The following is a 22,718-nucleotide window of genomic DNA, read 5'->3' on the forward strand; positions in this document are numbered from 1 at the left end:
GGGATTATTTAGTGTTTCAGTGTCCGAGTGTGTGTCTGACAGGGCCTAGGAGCAACTACATCAGAAAGGTACTTTTCTGTTTTTTTTTTTTTTTTTTCCTTACAGAGTCGTAGGCAGAATCTGGAGCTGGAGTTGGCTGTCATGTCCAAGTTTGACTGCTTTTAAAATTTTGTTTGTTTGTTTGAAATTGCAATGGTAAGATGAACTGCAGTATAAGATGGGCTGTTCTGATATAGTGCAGTCATAATACCACTTATTTTTCAAGCTTCATGTGAATAATTTGTTTTATTTTTTATTCCATCTAAAGATGTGTTACCTTACTGCCTCAGAGGTTATACTAAAGATATGACTGTAAGTCCGTCTTTGCTTCATTCCATTTTACTCAAACACAAATAAAATTAAGTACTTTGTAGCCTATGCTTTCTTGATAGATTCAAAATGATTAAAAGTGAATGGTAAAATGTGCATATCTACACATTTAGTACATCTTACTTATAAAAAATTGTACATGTTGATATATGTTTATTTAAGCATTAAGAATATAAACAATGTGGTAAGCTGTAATTAAACTTTAAATAACAGACCAAATTTTAAAATTGGTAGGATTTTATCTTATAGTCTAAATGAATTAAAATTAATAATAGTCAAAAGTAAAATATAATTCTCAGATCCCATTCTTTTATTAAGACAATGAGCAGGCAACTCCAGCCATACATTCTGATATATTTATAAAATATTTATATATGTGTAAAAATAAATGTGATGATTTAGATATATATTCATATTCTAATTTTTTAATTGATGCTAACCATAGTGATGGGAGATATTTGCTTATACAGGAGAACATAATTTATTATCTTATTTTAAAATAAACACTACATTAAAACCCCACATCATTTCAAGAAGTGTGGGTAATAGTCGTTATTTTATTATTATACATAACTTTAAAAAATAACAAGATAAAATGTTTGAGCTATATGCACATGAAAAATGAAATTTACAAAAAGCTTAAGAAATGGATCCAAACGTATATTTAAGCACGTCCTCTGAAACCTTCGTAACTAACAAAATATGAAAAAACAATACATGTGGTTTACAAACCAGAAAGCTTAAAAATTCTCTTCTAATGCTATTTTTATCAAAAAATGTTTACTCATTAATATTTTAATTGGAACTTTGCATCATCTCAGATAGAACTGGAGTCTCCTGTCACTATATTTAAACAAGACTGTCCTAAAAGATTGTCTATTTTCTGAAATTAGCCTCTGCTCTCTCAATGGTTGTTGCTTGTTTACTAAAGCAATATGTAAATCTTTGATTTAAGCTTTTATTACACAGTGATTCCATTCTGCCACTGTGACCAAAAGTATCTGATTGCTGATCAAATTCTCTATATTCGTTTCACCTTTCCCCCACTCTCTGTTAGGTTCTGAGCTCATGCCCAAAGCACTGTCCACCAGGATAGTGGGAGGCATTTGGTGGTTTTTCACACTTATCATCATTTCTTCGTATACTGCTAACTTAGCCGCCTTTCTGACAGTGGAACGCATGGAATCCCCTATTGACTCTGCTGATGATTTAGCTAAACAAACCAAGATAGAATATGGAGCAGTAGAGGATGGTGCAACCATGACTTTTTTCAAGGTAAGTTCTGCTGGTTACCTGAAATTTACAAATTAAAATGATAGGGCACAAACTTCTTTCGATTCACAAATGTAAGGGTGTAACAACGCTGTTATTTGTGCACAATTCTTAATAATAGCATATACCTCAAGGGGTGGAGAGTTGTACAACTGAATATATGCTCATCAAGACCAACCATTTTAATCTTTGAAAATGCTAAGGAGGTTTTGCTTTACAATATTTTATTCCTGTTTTGAGGAAAATCAGCCCAAGTGCAACATTTTTTCCCAGTAAGTTTTTCTTTTTGAATAACACAGAATGTATTTATTGAAACTGTAATAGTAGGATGTTCAGATTCTACAAAACTTTACTATTCCAGAAGAATAGAATGATTACTTGGAAAAATGTTTCCCATACACACATTTACTTTTGTTGAAATGGGGCAAGATTTAAGGGCTAAAAATACAGAGACATTTCTTATTATCTATACATTCACCAAGGTAATATTCTGGGAGACACAGAGTAGAAAAGGGCTGTCCCACTGAACTCACAGTGGTTTCCAGAGAGACAGCCCTGTGGAACATTTAAATGAAAGTGTGCTTGTAAAAAGTTTCTGTCATGTAGAATGCCTTGCTCTCCTCTATTTTTTCTCTCTTCTCCTTACACTGGCCCACTCACTGGGCCAGAGTAGACCAGTTGAGGGATTTCACTTTAGGCAGCTATTATCATTTTATAATTCCTTTTATATCTTACCAAGTATTTTTACATTTTTTGTAGCTTGGGAAAATATTTAAACATTGATATTTTCTTTCTGTGTTCACAGAAACACAACTGACAGTGCAAATGTGCAGTGGAAATAGTAATTTAAAAGAATAGATTAATTCAAGATATAAAATAAATTATTTCATGAAGCATCCATCAAGTTCCTATTGAGTGCCAAAAGTTACACCACACATTGAGTATTCTAGTTCTCAGTTTCAAGGAGATTATAGTTTAGTTGGAGACAGAATAATAAATTTTAAAAAATCACTGAATTTGGTTTTATGTGACTTAAGTCAGTATTTTGTCAAATTATTGAACTTTCTTTGTAAAAAATTTATAAAAATTAATCAACTTTAAAATAAACTTCTGGACATCCAATTTCCAAAAAAAAAAGATAAATTAGATTTAGTCAAATATTTTAAATTTAATTATTTTCAAAGTAAATTTCTCATATGACTAGATTAAGTATTGGATATGGATTTCACATTTACTTGGAAAATCACTGTTATATAATCAAATTTATTGAATAATGAAATATAAGCAAAACATTACATTCAGTATGGTCCTATGTGACTATATTAATTGCAATGGATCAGTTTTTCTTAATTGAATATTGAGAATTTATAAAATTTCCTTTCTTATAAAACTTGTTAATATTTTTGTGTTTTTGTAAAGAAATAAGCTGTTAGGCCAGGCGCAGTGGATCATGCCTGTAATCCCAGCACTTTGGGAAGCCAAGGTGGGTGGATCACTTGATCCCAGGAGATTGAGACCAGACTGGGCAACATGGCAAAATTCTGTCTCTACCAACAGCACAAAAATTAGTCTGGTGTGGTGGCATGCACCTGTAGTCCCAGCTACCTGGGAGGCTGAGGCTGGAGAATCACTTGAGTTCGGGAGGCAAAGGTTGTAGTGAGCCAAGATGGTGACATAGCACTCCAGCTTGGCCAGTTGGAGTGAAATCCTGTCTCAAAAAAAAAAAAAAAAAAAAAAAAAAAAAAGGAAAATAAATAAATAAGCTGCTGAAATTGCTAAACGTGCGTTGTTAGTGTCAACAACTTGAAGGAAGTGAATGCGTGATGCATTTAAATTATTCCAATATCCAGGTGACTTTTGAATTGAGTTTGTAAAATATAATAATACAAATATTGTACCTAACACAAAAATTTGACACCGGAAGTGTTTATTTCTGGTTCATAAACATTTCTGTTTTAATTTTTTTCCAGAAGACTCAAATATTTTGTTTTAAAGTTCAAATATACTAGTAGCAAAGTTCATTTTTGAAAAATCAATTACCAAACATATTTATTTTTTCTTTATTAAGTTTTTATTTTTAAGCTTATTTTCTTAATTTTTTGTCTTTTCATTCTTTCGTTCTTTTTTTAATAGTTCAATTGCTTTCTGCTGTGCAATTTTTGCCTACTTTCACTTTTCCTTGCTACTGACTTTTCTTCTTACTCTTTTTTACCTCGCGTTTTTCTCTCACATACAAGTGCCTCTAGCACCTTGAGAAAATCGGCACGACACAGCTTTCTATTTTCAACAGCACATGTATTATTTCTTTAGACTTGTATCTGGAATGTACACAAGTCACAATAAAAACCACACAGTGATAATCACTAAGTTGACAACTACTTTGTGTTGCTAATATTATCACATGCTGAATTCTGTTTTCCTACTGAAACAGGAAAAGAAAATTAGAATTCACAGGAATAGATTAAATATTGATTTTTTTTGGTGTTTTAATGTAGCCTTAAAATATTCTAATTTCGATTTCAGTATTTCACTTGTTAAGTATATAGTTATACCAGCTATTGTATGAAATTAAAAAAAAATTCTAGCAGTCTAAAATTCGAAACTACATACTCATTTTTAAACTGTACAATGAACCAGAGACTATTGTGTATTTACATTCTATACAATTCTTTCATTTTTCAATTAACAGTCACAGATACAAACACTCTAGGGAGCACCCTTAAGGCATTGACTTCTAAAGGAATCTCCATCTTGTTTTTACTAATTTAGCAAGACCCTGCTGTTAACTAATTGTTCTGGAATACTTCCTTCCAGAAAATTATTATAAAAAAAAAATGATATAGTTTTGTTACTACTAGCAAGAAGAGCTGGCTCCAGATATCTGGTGTTAAAGGGTGTAAATCCTCAGTATTGCAAAGACATAGCAGAGTTACATAGCTGTTCTTCAACATTGCATAATTCCATGTCCAAAGACCATGATTGCTTTTGTTCACTGAACTCAAGGTGCTCAAAGTATATTATCTTCAAGAAAAAATCTTCCTTCTTTTTTTCTATATCCATTACATACCACACAGACTCTCCTCAGAGATAAATATAAAGCCATGACTGGAAAAAAAAATAATTCAAAATAGGAGATAGTGGTTCTCACGTTATTTTTATGTAAGTAATGGAAAACTGCATGATATCACCAATATGTTCTTAATCACATTTAGATAGTAAAATAGATGACAGTCCAGGAATTTTATTAAGAAACATTAAAGGAGGAGTCAAAATGTACTTGGAATCAGGGAATTTAGTGTACTAGAACTGAAATTTCACCCTAGGGCTAACCATTATGCAAAATGTTACCAAGCAACAGGAACATTCTTTCCTCCCTGAAGTATAAAGGCTAGGAGAATGGAAGTCTATACATTATAGGATCAAAAATCACTCAGCTATAGCTTGTAGGTGTTATGACCTCTTTTGAGAATTCTTGTATTTTTGAAGTGAGTCACATGTTTTACAAAATGATACTGAATACCCTTGTTTATATGAAATCCATGACTCAAGTTTTCCAACTTTTAGAAATTCTTTGTCTGGATCTGGCCTACCTGAAATTTCCAACTTTATTATGTGTACTAATACATTATGTCCATCTGAAAAATATAGTGTCAAAAGAAGAAACACGTGCTCTTTTGTATGGTCATTAAACAAAATGTTGAAAATGTTGGCACATATTTTTAAAATGTAAGTTCCATCCAAATTGATGTATTCCAGTCCTGTGTTGCATTCTATACCTTTATGTGTCTTTCTCCAGTGCCCATTATGCTCTTTTTTCATCCCCATCCTTCTCTACCAACCTAATTGGTTATATTCTCTTTATTCCTTAGATTCTAATCTATATATCACTTATTCCAGGGAAACTCTCCTGACCCTTTTCATACCCAAATTACCCAGTCTGGGGACAGTGCTCCTCTTTTACATCTTTTTTTTTTTTTTACTTATGTTATTGTTAAATTACTAATCCAAGATGTGTTTTCTTGGTTCCTGTATGTTTCCACACTCTACGGCACAGCAGGAGAATAGGGATTGAATGAATCTATATCATTCACTTTTATACCTCTAGTTCTTGGCACTGAACTTACACATCTTGAGCTTGTGTTAATTATTAATTGCCACAAGAATATTGCTTAATGAACAGTCAAAAACTTAGTGACATGTATTACAAACCTTTATTTATCTTCCAAGTCAGCTGTCCTTCTCACAAAAACTTGAGAGCCCAGGTTTCTACATTTGGAGACTCAGTTCCTTCTACACCAGGGTGACAGTGCTTTTATCAGTACAGTTTCTTCTTAACCTTTAAATGTGTCTAATTGAATCTGCTTATACTGTAACAGCCACACATGCTGTTCTTTTAAAGGCATGCCTCTCTTCAGACTAAATCATTGCTACTTTGGGCTAGAAGATCTTTATCCAAATGAGAAAATCTACAAGGTATTCCCTTGACATTTTTAGAGGTTTGAAGAAAGCATCTAAGGCATCATGCTTAATTTGATTCTTAATTAAGGCTTGTGGCCATGTTGAGAAAATTTTAAGAACTTTTGCTGGTTTGAGACACTGAAGATTAGAAATATGTTTGTTATCCAACCATGCAAGTTTTATCCCCTCTACATCACCTCTAAATTCAGCTTGCAAAGTGGTCAGTTCTTTTAAATTTTATTTGCCTCTCCTCCTCTTCCTCCTCTTTTTCCTTCTTCATCTCCTTGCTGTTGTTTTGATTGTTCTTTTCTTCCTTGTACTACCTTACACGTAGCTAAAACTAGCCAGCTGATACTTTGAGCATTTTGTCATTTTGTTTGGCTATCTTTTGGCTGAATCCAAAAGATTATTAGTTCATATTCTATCTTCTAAGTCACTACAACTACAACATGTAATTAAAAATAATATTTTACCCTATATTCACGGATTCCTATTTTCCCAGCCTCCCCCAATAATGATTTGATTACTATTTGCTATGTGTGCCCTAAGTCGATGCCACAGCTTTTCTTTATTGCAGCACCTTGCTACTTTTGTCAAATTCCATACAGTTATCCACTGGCACAATGAATTTTACGTTCACTGATGGAAAACCTATGACAGAGGCTTTCAAGTATTATGTGTGATTATGTGTAAAATTTCATTATTCTATAGGGTAGTCAAAGGTTTATTCAAAACACAGAGCCCTGTATAGATTTTGCATTTTAATTATCTGCTAAAATTCATTGATTTTGAAGTATAGGTAATTAAGTTAGGAATGAAAAGCAAGTGGGTTATTCCATCCAAAGTAAAATGTTTTCATTTTTGGTACCGAGCAAAAGAGGATTTTTCTCGGGAGATTTTTCTCTTTCTTTCTTGTTTTCTCTGTCTCTCTCTCTCCCTCCCCTTCTTTTTTTTTTTTTTTTTCTTTTAACTTCTACAGCCTTCCTCTGCAAAGTACATTCTAAATTCCAGCTCATTTATCTTCAGACAACTTCTAAGGAAGGTAGGAAGCAATTATCATTATACTCATTTAACAGATGAGGAAATTGGTCCACAAAGAGGTTAAATGACTTATTAATTGTAAAGACTATAACCAGGGAATGCATAGTATCACAATAAAGGTAATAACCAAAGATATAATCACATAAACCATCGTTACTCAAAAGAGTTAAGTGTATTAATCATTTTGGCTCACCCACATAACCTCAACTGCTTGATTATATTCTAAAACATTTGCCTTACAGCACTGGGGCAGATACAGCTATAACATGTTCCTTATAGTCTGCCACTTATTCTGATCTTACCAGTTCAATAATCTTCTAAAATTAAGTTCTGCTAGGGTGATAACACATGATAATATATGGTGGGGTGATAGTATACGTTTTGAAGTCTGAATTGCTAGTGTGGCATGCCTGCAATAATTTTTTTGAGACCTTGAGTGAAATTGCTTTAGTATACTACAAAAATATAAGTAACTTTTACATCGAGAGATAAAATGTAAAAAGTTGGTAGTTTACTGCAAATCCTTATTAGATCTAAAAACATACACTATTCATTAGAGATTGCTCCTAATTTTGTAAATATAGGCAAAACAGAATTCTTGTCCGTTTTTATTTAGAGCAATGGTGGTCATACAAGTATAATATATTTACTATGAAGAGATTTACACATTAGCAGAGTAAATTTTCACAATTGCAACAATAGTGTGCTTTTCACATAGAAAAATGGTTTCTGAAATGAATGTTTATTTTCCTCTTGCTATATTGGTGGTAAAACATTTTGAAAGTTCCATTTTGCATACGTAGAAAATTAACCTAAAAATAATATTTAAAGATGAGAAATATTATATAGATTATTTTTTGAATTTTAGATATGTTTGGTTTTAGAGTTTATTCTTTAAATGTTTTTCATATTTTATATAGCAAGATTTCTAGTTAAGTGTAGTTAAGTTTTCATATTTTATATAGCAAGATTTCTAGTTAAGAAAAGTTTTAGTAATTATTTGTCAGCACATGGTTAGAAATCAGGTTATGTCTTTTAGTGTGCACATGTTTATTATTATACAGCTTCTAATAATTTTCCACCACTATCCAGAAGGAATGCTTTTACAATATGACAATTAGAAATTCTTTATGGTACTTCAGTAAGTATAGAGAGGATGTGTTAAAGAGCTACTCACCTGAGTTGGCTTGTTTATTTAGGTGTTATTAACTAGCCACATAGCTTTTTCTCATGTCATTTTTATTTTGAGTTGAATAGGGAGTCTTTTCCCTTTTGAGTATTTGTGTTTCTCAGAGCTGTACTTTATTTTGTATGTCTAAGTGAAAATTGAGAAAATATATGTTCTAAGGGACCTGAGGAGTGAACATTCATCTTTTCTTTGCAAACCTTTATCGTAGGTTTTTCTATCATGGGGATTGAAAGCATAAAGTTATATATTTGAGACTTGGGAGAATTGTACGTGAGACTTTGTGTTTATCTAATGGAGACTGAATTAAGAAGAGATGACTTTTAAGTGACCTTAAGGATGTGGTATTAATTGGCCTACTCTATAAATTGATATTGAATTGGGTTCTGAGCAAGAGCTTTGAGATTTGTGTTCCTGTAGTTTTCTTGCCTGAGCTTGTTTTACTACCCTATAATATTTAGTGAACTACTTCTGCTCCTTTCCTTGTTGTGAAAAAAAGTGCTATTTTAACTGGCAAGGGTAAATTAGTTCACAATTCTGAATTATATATTGCTTTGTGTTACTTGAGAATCCCTCAATATTCCTTTGCAGATCTAAACTAAAACAAAATGTTCGTCAAACATAACATACTGTTCTAACTTGGAAGATGAAATACCTGATATACTTTGGTTTCTAAGCCAAAAACTATTCTTGTCAACTTGCTTACAAATTACTAATTAGGAAATAGCTATGGCTATTTAGAATACAAAGAAGCTTTATTTTTAATTTTTTGTTTGTTTCACATATTGAAGTTTATAGATAATCTTTTTTTTTCTTTGTGCTTTAATGAGTTAAACAAAATATAAAAGCTTGATGTGGTTGATCACCAATGTGTCTGGGCAGTCAGAATAGATTAATGGTTAATATTGTCAATAAAATTTTTATTTGTTCATGTTGCTGTGTTCTTCATTGTCCATCACAAAATTTTTTTCTAGAAATCTGAAATAAATATCTCAGTGAAGATTTTTATAGGCATAGAATTTTTCTAACTTGCCCAAATTATTTTTCCTTTATGAATGGTGTTGAAATACTGAATGTGGGAAATTTATTACAGTTAACATTAGATTACATGGTAGTATTTTGTTCAATAAAATAAGGTTGGTATTTTAAAGCGTTGTTATATTTTTATTAGTGTCTAATATAGTTTTAATATAAATAGGTCATGTTTGATACAAATATTTAAAACATGACTAATTATTTATTATGTCTTTGATTTATTTGTGTAGTAAGGAAGTTATTTTTACTCAGAGAAGCTGTCTCCCTCCCCCTTTCCTCATCTAACACACAATTTATTGTACGTGAGACCTGATCCTATGTTTATTACAGGGATTTGCATAAGGACTACAGGAAACCAACACCATTTTACTATGTTCCCATTGCAAGAAATAAAATGGTGCCTTTGAGTAAAGCTGCTTCATCAGACGCTAGTTCAGCCTGCCAAGTTAAAGCCATCAATGGTGAAACAGCAGATGTGAAGGCTAGTTGGCATGAAAGCATATGAGTCAAAGACTTTCCTATGGGAAAGAAAGTGCTTCATTACACTTTATCTATAGTGAGAACATTGGGTTTATCAAGCTGTCTGAAAATTAGAATATGATGAGTTTTATTGCTCTCGCTCTGCCAGAGTGAATTCAATGGTTAAAAAGAAAGCAATAATACCATTTTGGGAATTATAAGAAGTGATTAGAGTTTTAGCATATTTAAACTTGGAAGGAGCAGCAACTTTTATCTTAGAAAGTAGCCTCTCGAAAATATCTAAGGGACAGAAGTTTAATCCCTTTCTAATTGCTACATTTGCAATATGTATTAACGCAGCTTTGGGTACTTTAACTGAATAAAGAAGTTGTATGTTTGACTGAAGTGTAAAATCTGAGAAACAATGTTTTAATGCCTTGGAAAACATGTGCATGAGGCCCTTCCACTCCAGCATACACTAGTACACTGTGGTTCTCTCCCTCTCTTTCCTCCTTCCTCTATTCTGTGCAAGGACCATTCCTGCTGTTTGTCAAGTCAGGATGGCAGCTCAAGCACCATGACCCACCTCATCAGTCTTAGGAGAGAGGGCCCCACAGGGAGTGAGAAAACTCGAAAATCAGTTAATATAGTGATGTTGAGCTAGCATGTCAAGTGCTGGATAATGAATAATAGTTGTCACTGTAAGAGTTTATAGCCACTGGTTAGTCAACATTCTGAAGGAAATTCAGGAAGGACTTATTTTGGATGCAAAAAGTAGGCTGAGATAAATATTATTCAAAAATACCTTGACATGCTAAAAATTGTAGTGCTTTATATCTTACATAAAAAAACTAAAATGACAAATTCCATTTATTCTATATAAATTGCTGAGTAGAAGCATCATTTGGTATTTTTGAAACAAACATACAAACAAAAAAACCCAGACGCTAATTTGTTAAAGTTTGGAGGAAATTATACTTATTGACATTGTGACTATGAAATATCTATTGATCTGTTTGGGGGTGGGGGATATTGCTGCTCTGACTTTTGAATATCGGTAAAGACATATTGTTCTCATTTCTTAGATAGCCCATTAATTACAAGGCGAATATCCTGACATTTGTACTTAATTTAAAATATCCTTGGCAGTTTAATGGTCTTGATTTTCCACTTTATTATGCTGTCTTTTCAGTGAGAAGCTATCCTTTTGTTGCAAAGGCATTTTAGACTAATTAGCATCTTTGGTCAACTGGATTTTCATTTGTGCATTTGTTTTCCTGTCTCTTTCCAAAAGCCAAATTATTCTAAAAACAGTAATATCACTTTGTTGTTTGTTATTAAGAGCTGATTGAAGATACCACATACTAGTTAAGTTTTTTTTTTCTTTCTTTATGAAGCAAAAGGAGATTTACTATTATTTGCTGCTGCTGTCATCTTCAATGTTAGACTTTTATTTAAAGACAATACTGTACAATTTTTCTCCTTGGGAGCAAGCATGATATCAAGTGATGCACCCTTCTGATGCTCAATGATCTTACCACTTTATCATGCATATTCGCAAAGATGAAGCACAGTTTATAAATCATCTCTATTTATTTTACATTCTTCTCCTTAACTCCAGATAGATCCGGAAAAGGACAAAATAAATTTTGGAGCTTGTTCTTAAGTGTTGATAACTGCAAACTGAGTATAATAAATTCCTCAAAAATACTGCTTTAAGAAATAAAACTTGGTTAAACATTAATAGTAAATGTCTTATTCTTAAAGAGATCTTACTCTGAAATAACTTGAATCTTTGTTTTTATGCTGTGATATTAGTGACTGTGGCAGTGCCTAGAATTGTTTAATTGCCTAATGCACAAAGGTGAGCACTTTGATTGATGTGTATTCAGAGAAATTCTTTAATAATTTTATAAATAAAGAACTCTCCAGATGACTGAATATGTCTGCGTGTGAGTGTACATGAAAGAGTGTGTTCTGTAAGAATAAGGTATGCTTTCTTAATTTGAGGTAAATTATGGATTATTGTATAATTCATTTTTCTATACCCAGTTTCCATCTTAAATCTATTTAGAGAGAATAGTTCAGGGTTGGCAATAAAATGTACTTTTACATTTTCTGATAGTATTTGAATTATGCTTCTGATTGTCATTAGCCTATTGTATACACCAGAGTACAAGTGGAGTTCAGTGAAAAGATTTGATTATCTCTAAAGGTAGGTGTTTCATTTATTAAATATTGTAATTAAAGCTAATTGGAAGCTACACATTAAATTAGTTTGCTTTGTAGGTCCCTTGACTGTTTTCAGAACACTATGAGCTTATGGTTCATTTCAATTTATTACAAAAACAATTCAATAAAAGCCAAAGAATTGGGAAACAGCATTACTAATGGATATAATTGATTGTTGAGTCAATGTAATAGTTTAACATAATTATTAAAGGCCTAGACCAGGTTGTGGCATGAAATTCTACATTCCTCACTCAATACAGATTTATTTAATTTCTCTGGGCTTCTGCTTTTTTCAATTTATCTCCCATAGATAAATTGAGAGTATATGTCTTATATATATTGTGCATATACCACTGAACATATACTAAATTCCCAATATATATTTGCTATTATCCTTATTGTGAGGAGCTTTAATGTTGAATTATTACATTTCTGTAGCAGATGAATCCATTTCCCCCAAAATGAATACCGTACTTTTGCAAATACAGGTTACCTATGGTTAATGCTATGATCTGACACTCAGTTGCATTCTCATTTCATTAATAACTTGGTCCTGATTTTAGATTATTGATAAACAAATATTCTGGATTACTCTCTATTCCTACTGAAAAGATAAATACAGCAGGAATCTGTTTCCATGTACATATTACAGATAGTCTTTTAAAATGGATTTTATTATTTTAGAGCAGTTTCATGGTCATAGTAAAATCAACATCGTGGGACTTTAAATATATCAGTTCACATTCTTCAAGAGTTTTTATCAACCTTCCCTTTCAACACCAGAAAACAAAAACCTGACCTGACTCCAACAAATAGATAGAACTAAACTGTGTAGTTTAGGATTCCATATTGTCAGAATGAAAAGTGGTGACAACCCAAGATGGTTATGGCTGAGTGAAATGAATTTTATTAAAAATGATCTTTTTAAATGATCCACCTGGAAAATTTTAACTATTAGGGAGGTGTTTCAGAAAGGATGCCCTCAATTTGGTGGTGATAGTTATGATGAGAGCTATGTTGAAGAAAGTGTTGATTGTGACTGAGGCCCCCTTGGAAATTTAGAAAAAATGTATGTTTGTGAGAAAAAAATAATTAACTTCCAGATAAACAGCAAAAGTTATTCACAAGAAGCCAAATATACTAGTAGCAAAAGAAAACACTTCCAAATTTAAAAATATGTCTGCCTTTGAAGCTGGCTGAGAACTCATTTTTGTGCAGACAGGATGCTTGAGATCACTCACTGTATGTGGCCTTTGTTTTAATGAAGCAGCTTATGAGTAACATCAAGGCTTCCAGGCTTTACTTTCAGAACTGCTGTTTCCCTGGGGGCTTAACAATTGCAAGTGGCCCTTTCATTGATTTTTATACAGATGCCAGAGCATACATAATCATTTTAGTCAAACTCTTACAGCTAAAACAAGTAAATCTATTGCATTTTGAAAATAAAAATGGTGGCTAACCTGTTCCCATCTTTATTTGTTGTTGTTATTTTTTCTGCATTATTAGTAGCCATGTAATAGCTGCACGTCTACCTTTCTCAGTCATCTTTATTCTGGGTGATGTTTCTTTCCTAATCTCAGGCCTAATGTGTCGTCCCTGCTATGTCCTGGAAATGAGGTTGCAGTGATTTACTAACCATTAGAGAAACACTTTAGCATGTTGTCTTATTTCCCTTATTTGAATTCCACAACACTGTGAAAGTATCAAAAGTAGTAGTGTACTCTAAAAGTATTCCAAGAAATTTTACTATGTAAGGCTAAGGAATCAGACTAGATTTGTATTTTCTTTCTTTTTTTTTTTTTTTGAGACGGAGTCTCGCTCTGTCACCCAGGCTGGAGTGCAGTGGCTGGATCTCAGCTCACTGCAAGCTCCGCCTCCCAGGTTTACGCCACTCTCCTGCCTCAGCCTCCTGAGTAGCTGGGACTACAGGCGCCGCCACCTCGCCCAGCTAGTTTTTTGTATTTTTTAGTAGAGATAGGGTTTCACCGTGTTAGCCAGGATGGTCTCCATCTCCTGACCTCGTGATCCGCCCATCTCGGCCTCCCAAAGTGCTGGGATTACAGGCTTGAGCCACCACGCCTGGCCTAGATTTGTGTTTTCTTATGTCTTCTAATAAAACAGTTGTGGTTATAGAGCACATGTAATACATCTAGTGCACTGAGGAGTAAAACATGAAATTTGAATTATTTAATTTTAATTAGTTAAATTGAAATTTTAAAACCAAAGCAGTGTAAGACATTTTTCCAATAAACTTAAACATATATTTCTAATCTTTTTTTTTTTTTTTTTTTTTTTTTTTTTTTTTTTGAGATGGAGTCTAGCTCTGTCGCCCAGACTGGAGTGCAGTGGCGTGATCTTGGCTCACTGCAAGCTCTGCCTCCTGGGTTCATGCCATTCTCCTGCTTCAGCCTCCCAAGTAGCTGGGACTACAGGCGCCCGCCACATCACCCCACTAGTTTTTTGCATTTTTAGTAGAGTCGGGGTTTCACTGTGTTAGCCAGGATGGTCTCGATCTCCTGACCTCTTGATCCGCCCACCTCGGCCTCCCGGAGTGCTGGGATTACAGGAGTGAGCCACCGCGCCCGGTCTAAACATATATTTCATGTTAACCTTTGCCTTGTGTAAGATGTTGTATTATAGAGCATGTGATTGGTGCATGAGTTATTTCCAACACATCAGTAATCTACTCAGTGGCAATGATTTGATTCGGTTTAAATGGTTTCTTCTATGTCCTACTTTAACATTGTGATGTGTTTATTTGAATATTTTATGTAGGTGGAATAAATTACAGTTATGACTATCTAAACTATATGATTATTAAATTGAAATGCATAGTGTTATTTTAATCAAAATAAATTATTTTTCTAGTTTAAAAAATACATATGGGCAAAGTTTCTAATTTAAAATGAAGTTACACTATTAAGAAGAATTAAATGAAAATGTAGAAACTGGTATTACAACTGGAAGAGTAAAAAATAAGAGAGTTTGGATAAGGATATGTTAACTGATTTCACCATGAATGAACATTGCCATTTGCTGCACCAAAGCAAAACGCAAAAGTTGTTTGTCATATGTATTTTTTTAAGATATTAAACTGGTCATTATCAACATACATTCTCAGAAAATACAAACTGAATTTGATATGCAATTTTTTTCTTAATAGTAAAAAGAAGGAAAAAAGGAAGTTAATTAACAAAACTTAGAGTTAAATGTTCAGTACATTTAAAAATATGTTTTGACATAGTCTGAAGTTTCGCTTTTGAAGTGTTACACAATGGCTTGGATTTTTTAAACAAGGAAGACCACCTTTGGATGGAAAGATGGTAACATATGTTATTTCAATTATGATTATTTTGTTACAAAGTTGTAAAAATAAGATTAAAAGAAGTATTTTAAATAAGCAAAAGATCTTTAATCAACTAAAATATTGCCTATAGTTTACAATAACAATAGGAAAAATCAGTTGATCCTAATTTTTAAAAATGGCAAACAAGTGCCTTTTTAAAGATTAGAATGAGGTATACAATATGAGAAACTGTCCAATTAATATTTTGAGTTCATTTTTTCCTCAAAAGACTCCCAGATTTAGGAGAAAAATTTCAATTTTTGAACTTAATAAAGAACTAGCAGCATAGGTTTTTTGTATCTTTTACAGCTATTAAATATTAATTTAAGCTAGAAATAGAAAATGTAGTTTATTACAAGGTGGTCATGATGATGGATGCTCCAGCTATGTCAGGTTTAAAAAAAAAAAAAAAACCACGGATTTATTATAATTTTAAAACAAAAGAGTGATGTTTTTCCTTGATATAATTTGGCTCTGTTTCCCAATACAAATCTCATGTCAAATTGTAATCCTCATGTGTTGAAAGAGTGGCCTGATGGGAGATGACTGGATCATGGCGGCATTTTCTAATGGTTTAGCACCATCCCTATTTTCAAGTAGTTCTTTACGGCACTGTGAAACAGACTAATACAGAAATTGGTACCAGGAGAGTAGGGCACTGCTATAAAGATACCTGAACATGTGGAAGCAACTTTGGGACTAGGTAACAGGCAGAGATTGGGACAATTTGGAGGGCTCAAAAGAAGACAGGAATATGTAGGAAAGTTTAGAACTTCCTAGAGACTTGTTTTGGTTTTGACCAAAATGCTTATAGTGATGTGGACAATGAAGTCCAGGCTGAGGAGGTCTGAGATGGAGATGATGAACTTATTGGGAACTGGAGTACAGGTCACTCTTGTAATGTTTTAGAAAAGAGACTGGTGTCATTGTGCTCCTGCTCTAGGGATCTGTGGAACTTTGAACTTGACAGAGATGATTTAGGATATTTGGTGGAAGAAATTTTGAAGCAGCAAAGTATTCATGATGTGCTCTGGCTGCTCCTAACAGCATGCAGTCATACGTGTTCACAAAGAGATGGTCTGAAATTAGAACTTAGGTTTGAAAGGGAAGCAAAGAATGAAAGTTTGGATAAATTTCAGCTTGAATATGTGGTAGAAAAGAAAGATTCATTTTCTGAGGAGGAATTTAAGCAATTGGCTGCAGAAATTTGCATAAATAAAGAAGAGTAGAATGTTAATAGTCAAGACAATAAGGAAAATTGTCTCCAGGGCATTTCAGAGATCTTTGTAGCAGCTCCTCCCTTCATAGACCCAGAGGCCTAGGAGGGGAAAAAAAATGGATTCATGGGCCAAGTCCAGAGCTCTGCAGCTCTGTGCAGCCTCAGGACATGGCACCCTGAGTAGCAGCCACTCCAGCTCCAGCCATGGCTCTAAGGATCCAAGTTATAACTCAGGCCATTGTTTCAGAGAATGCAAGCCCCAAACCTTGGCAGCTCCATGTGATGTTGGGCCTGTGGGTGCATAGAAGGCAAGAATGAGGTTTGGAATCTTCACCTAGATTTTAGAGGATGTATGGGAACACCTGGATGTCCAGGCTGAAATTTGCTTTAGGGGTGAAGCCCTCATGGAAAACCTGCACTAGGTGTGGAGGGGAAATGTGGGGTTGGAGCCCCCACACAGAGTCTCCACTGGGGCACTGCCTAATGGAAATGTGAGAGAAGGGCCACTGTCCTCCAGACTCCAGAATAGCAGATCCACCAACAGTTTGTATCTTGCACCTGGAAAAGCCACAGAAACTCAACACTGGCCCATGAAAGCAGCTGCAGAGGCTGTACCCTAAAGAGCCACAGAAGGAAAGCTGCCCAGGCCTTGGGAGCCCACCTCTTGCATCAGCATACCCTGTATGTGAGACATGGAGTCAAAGGAGGTTATTTTGGAACTTTAAGATTTAATGACTGCCCTACTGGATTTTGGAATTCCATCGGGCCTGTAGCCCCTTAGTTTTAGCCAGTTTTTCCCTATTGCAATGGGAACATTTACCCAATGCCTAGATCTTCATTGTATTATTGGAAGTAACTAACTTGTTTTTGATTTTACAGGCTCATAGGCAGAAAGTATGTATCTTGTCTCAGATGAAATTTGGATTGGACTTTTGGGTTAGTGCTGGATACTGTTGGAAAAGCATGATTGCATTTTGAAATATGTGAGAAGGACATGAGATTTGGGAGGGGAAAGGATGGAATGATTGGTTTGGCTCTGTGTCCCTACCCAAATTTCATGTAGAATTGTAATCTCCATGTTTTGAAGGAGGGACCTGGCAGGAGGTGATTGGTTCATGAGGGCGGTTTTTAATGGTTTAGCAGCATGCCCCCAATACTGTCTCATAAGTGAGTTCTCATGAGATCTGATCATTATAAAGTGTGTGGCACCGACCTCTTCTCTCTCTCCTGCTACCATGTAAGGCATGTCTTGCTTCCCCTTCACCTTCTATCATGATCGTATGTTTCCTGAGCTCTCCCCAGCCATGTAGAACTTTGATTCAATTAAACCTCTTTTCTTTGCAAATTACTCATTTTTAGATAGATAGTTCTTTATAGAAGTGTGGAAACGAACTAATAAATCCTTTTAGCTTTACTATATGACACTGAAATTACTTGTGTTCAGTTTTCTGAAGCAGACTCTGAAAAGTGTCATAGACACAGTTGTTAATATTATGTAGTATATATGTGTAAGTGCTATGACTCATTGCCAGTTTATAGAACTGTTGAAAGAAATAGGAGATAACAAATGTAATGGCTTTGTAGTTTTTTGCCAAATTGTTTTTTGGTTGAGTCAAAGAATACAAAGTAAAAAGTTTCTTGAAATTAAATTATTTCTAGATATTCAATAATCAAAGATAAAAATGATAGTTTGTTTTATGTTTTTTGCACTAATATCACACTGAACCAAAGCAAACTAAATTGAATTTCCAAAGAAAAAATATTTTTTATCTAGATAGCTATAATAATTCATGTTATAAAAGGAAATTATCATAATAAAGATCAATAAAAGTGATTTTTCACATATTTTTAAAGAGTCAATATACAGATTTTAGTTGTTGTCAGCAGTATTATAGCAACCTTGTAGTTTCAAAAGCTACATGTAAAATTAAAAAAACTCTGTTTTGAGATTGATAAATTTAGAGTTTTTCAATTTATACAATTTTCCTTTTACTTCAGTGTTAATAATTCTTAGTTGATGTAACCATTAGTAAATTACTTCACTTGGAAAGATAAACAGACATAACTTTTGAAACAAGAATATGTTCTTTGAAGCCAGATTAATTCTTAAAAAGTTAAAAAAGATGAACAAGTTTTACCAACCTGTTGTGTATGTTACAGGAAAATTGCTTTTACTACTTAGTTCAATTATTGGAAATTTGTTTGAAACAACTTGGGTATATGCAAGTAATATTTTAACTGAATTTTTTTTTAGCTTTTTAGTTTTATGCAGTCAATACAACTTAAGTGTCTTAAATGAAAAGTTAGTGTCTGAATTGAGAAATGTTTTCAGTGTAAAATTTACATTTGATTTCAAAACAAAAATAATGTGAAATATCTCTCTAATAATTTTTATATTGAGAATGTCTTGTAGTCACTTAAAATCCACTAAATTCAAAATGGAGTCGTTATTTGTCCCCACTTTCATCCTTTCATGATTATTCTCCATTCTTACAGAGGGCAATGCCATCAATACTGTTGCTCGCCTCTCATATCTAACCCATAAGCATGTACTTTTGGTTGTAACTTCAAAATACATTGCATCTAAAAGCTATTCACAGCTCTCCATATGTATCACCAACACCTTAATCTAAGTAATCAGTAAGCTGTTTAGTAAGCTCAACACCTTAATTTAAGTAGTCAGTCAGCCATTTAGTAAGCTTATAAGTTTACTACTATTTTGTCCGCATCATCAATTGTTCTATTTCAATCCCTTTCCTAAGAATATTTAAAGGGATCACAAAGAAATCAACGTAATTCCTTCTGTAAAGTGAGTTTTCTCTCTATTTTTTACTTATAACACATATTTCTTCTATGATAACATTCTAAATTCACTGTTTTCATTTATGTTATTCTTCTTGTGACTAGAATGTGAATTTCATGAGGTCAAAGACTTAGTAACTAGAGCATTCTGGTAGATAATATATAGGTTATCTACTGTTTTTCTTTTTCATGAGATAGCAAATTAATCCTTGTAAGTAAATTAATGAATATAAGATTATTAATCATAATCTTTAATCATTTTTATGATATAGTAAATTAATCAGTGTAAGTAAAATAACTAAGCCAGGATAAACCAGTTTACATACCCTAATTGTTACAAAATATAACATATACACAGGATAATTTTCCAAAACATAATTTGCATAACATTAAGTGTTTTGAGATTACTAAAGTTAGTATGTTAAGACATATTTAGAAAGTGAAGAAAATGGAAATAAGACAATAATTATTAACCAGAACACAAACATGCACACACATCTTCTGATATATATAATATATATGTGTGTGCATACACACACACCCCTACATATATAATGAAACTGGAGAAATGCTATAAACATAACTTCAGAAGATTTTCTAAGCCTGGGCAACAGCCCCCATCTTTTACAAAAAATAAAAACATTAGTCAGGGTGTGGTAGCACATGACTGTAGTTCCAGCTACTCAGGAGGCTGAGGTGGGAGGATCATTTAAGCCTGGGAGGTTAAGGTTGCAGTGAGTCACATTCACTCCACTGCACTTATTCTTGGACTGCTGTTGAAAAAAAAAAAAAAAAAAAAAGAAAGAAAGAAAGAAAAGAACATTTTGATTTTTAATTTGCTATTATGAATAATACTTATTTGTAAGTACATAAGTAACAAACTACCTAATCACTGAATTAAAGGAATATGACAGTATCTTCCATCAAAGCCATGATTGCACCAGAACAAGTTAACACAGGCAAGGCGATTATTGCAGTAAAGAGGAGATGCTAGAATTCAGTCTGAACTTAATTCTACTGCACAAAGGACTGGAGGGTGTTTAAAAGTTGGGGAGGGGCATAGAGGCAGAGTCTCATTGTAAACCATTTATTTTTATTAGTTGGTCCTACCCAATGGAAAACAAACTTTCTGTTATCTTGATGACAGGAGATAGTTCTACAACTTGGAGAAAGGTAAGCACTGAAGTTAGATTTCTACCCTCCCACAGAGAATGTTAGATAGGGACACTAGCTTCCTAGATGATTACAGCTCAAAAGGGGCTCCTAGGACCTTGAGCAAGACATTGCTACCTTGTAATATTAGCAAGAAATTTTTTAAAAGATTTACATTCCAAAAGAGGCAAAGAAAGAATTTACAATTATAAATTTTCAAAGGTGTGCTCTAAGAAAAGGGAGGTCAGGGGCTTAGAGTCCAGAAGAAGCATGCCTAAAGTTTAATCAAGCTAAAATGAATGAAATTGTCTTGATCACTTGATATAACACCCTTTAGAGACATTGAAGTAATTTTTAATACTAACAGTATGTAACAGGGTGATTCTCCTTCCTATTCTCATTTATAGTGTGAATTATAGAGTATTGAGAATTTTTAATGAGGGAAATATTATCATTCTTTTAGTTTGAGTTATTTTGATCTTAACAGGAAGTAAACATTTTAATCTGTTTATAACAAAGAAACTTTAATCTTACAGACTTAAATGTTGGAACATCATTGTTTTAATTTGGTTTAAAAAATTGTATGCAGTCTACATTCCACTAAGTTTCTTAACCTATAAAGCAAGTATTTTTTAAGGAGCTGTATAAGTACAGAGATTCATGTTAATGGCATTTAGCTCATTAATAATTATGTTGTAGCTAAGCTGAGAAAATGTGATACAAGAGAAACACTTGCTTATTTAAATATATCAGCTTTATTTCCTTCTGTTTGCTTTGTTAAAATATGCATATAATTTTGGATAAAAATGTGTTGGATACTGAAAGCCTGCCTCTTATTGTAACAAAGGCATTAATTAGACATGAGAGGTCCATACCATGATCTCAAACGTTATATTTCAATACACATGTTCAGAAGGTAATCTTTCAGACATTAGTAAGTATGTTAAATGAATTTTCCTATAATCCTGAGCACCTACATCCATACTTTATCCTTTGGTATTTGTCAGACATGCTTAACCCCAACTAGGAGAATGTTCTTTTTATTAATAATTATTTCAGTTAATACTTGATTAGGTCTCATGAGTGCTTGGCAGTCTTCATATTGGAATGAAGAAGTCTGTGTGAACGTTTACCAGAATGTAGAAACCTTGGAATATTTGACAAATATTTATTTTTTAAAAATGGACTCTAATCTCAGTTTTAATTTACACTTATATTTCAGTTTATTTGTTTGTTTAGAAAATATTACTATTACCTTTAAGTTGACTTTTTGGAGAAGTTTTACAAGTACATTATTTTTAAATACAAGAACAAATGGGAAAACTGAGTTAAGTTTTATATGGCGGTGGTGATAGAATGGTTGGGTAGGAGCATGAATACTGAGCAATTATATTTATTATGTCCTTATTCCTGTGTCTTTGAAACAGAAAATGATTTGAAGAATCTTAGAACTGTCTTTTTTATTAAAGTCTCTTCCATTTTTAAAGTAAGTGACATAAGTCACAAGTTACTAGTTTTTAGATCTAAATCAGAGCCAATGTTAACCATCAGTGCCATTTTTAACATGTGGTCAATTCCTTAACTATATATATATTTATATATAAAAACATATATATATTTATAATATATAGTTATAGTTATATATAATATGGTTATATAAGTATAGTTATATATAGTAATATATAATATATATATAGTTTTATATATACACATACATACATATATATGATATATATGCATGCAGATTTTTCAGAACCAGAATAAAATGTTAAAAGACTTTTTTATTGTTTTAATTAGAGACAGGGTCCCACTACATTGCCCAGACTAGTCCTGAATTCTTAGGCTAAAGTGATCCCTGCTGCCTCAGCCTCCCAAAGCATTGGGATTACAGGGATGAGCCACTGTGCCTGGCCTAAAAAAGACTTTAAAGCAAAACAAGAAAACAATCAAATTGCATGTATTAATTTAACAAAGTAAATAAACAGATATGAAATTGCCAATATGAGGCAAACTCAGGGCAAATTTAATTTGCACCTGGGGACATTTACAGAATTTCGACATGGCAGGTACTTGAGTATTCATCAAATGTGTAATTTCCTCCAGTTGTAGCACACCCACTGTTTAAAGTTGTATTCTGAAAATATAAA

The 22,718-nt window shown here is 33.1% G+C and overlaps 1 protein-coding gene across 9 annotated transcripts in view; it reads left to right on the forward strand.

The window, feature by feature from the left end:
• GRIK2 (glutamate ionotropic receptor kainate type subunit 2) overlaps positions 1–22,718 on the forward strand; it is a 703,634-nt gene that overhangs the window by 554,184 nt on the left and 126,732 nt on the right. For 7 of the 9 annotated variants that reach the window (XR_012095020.1, XM_038000566.2, XM_038000567.2 and 4 more), the window contains one exon: positions 1,427–1,644. Coding sequence is in view for 7 of the 9 variants with exons in the window: in XM_038000566.2 (XP_037856494.1) it covers positions 1,427–1,644 (218 nt within the window). In the remaining 2 variants the exon portion in view is untranslated. Of the gene's footprint in view, positions 1–1,426; positions 1,645–9,691; positions 11,757–22,718 lie in introns of those variants that run through there. The other 2 variants (XM_073022375.1, XM_073022376.1) reach the window with 2 other exon arrangements.

This window comes from Chlorocebus sabaeus, chromosome 13, assembly GCF_047675955.1.
Source record: "Chlorocebus sabaeus isolate Y175 chromosome 13, mChlSab1.0.hap1, whole genome shotgun sequence".
Classification (NCBI taxonomy): Eukaryota; Metazoa; Chordata; class Mammalia; order Primates; family Cercopithecidae; genus Chlorocebus; species Chlorocebus sabaeus.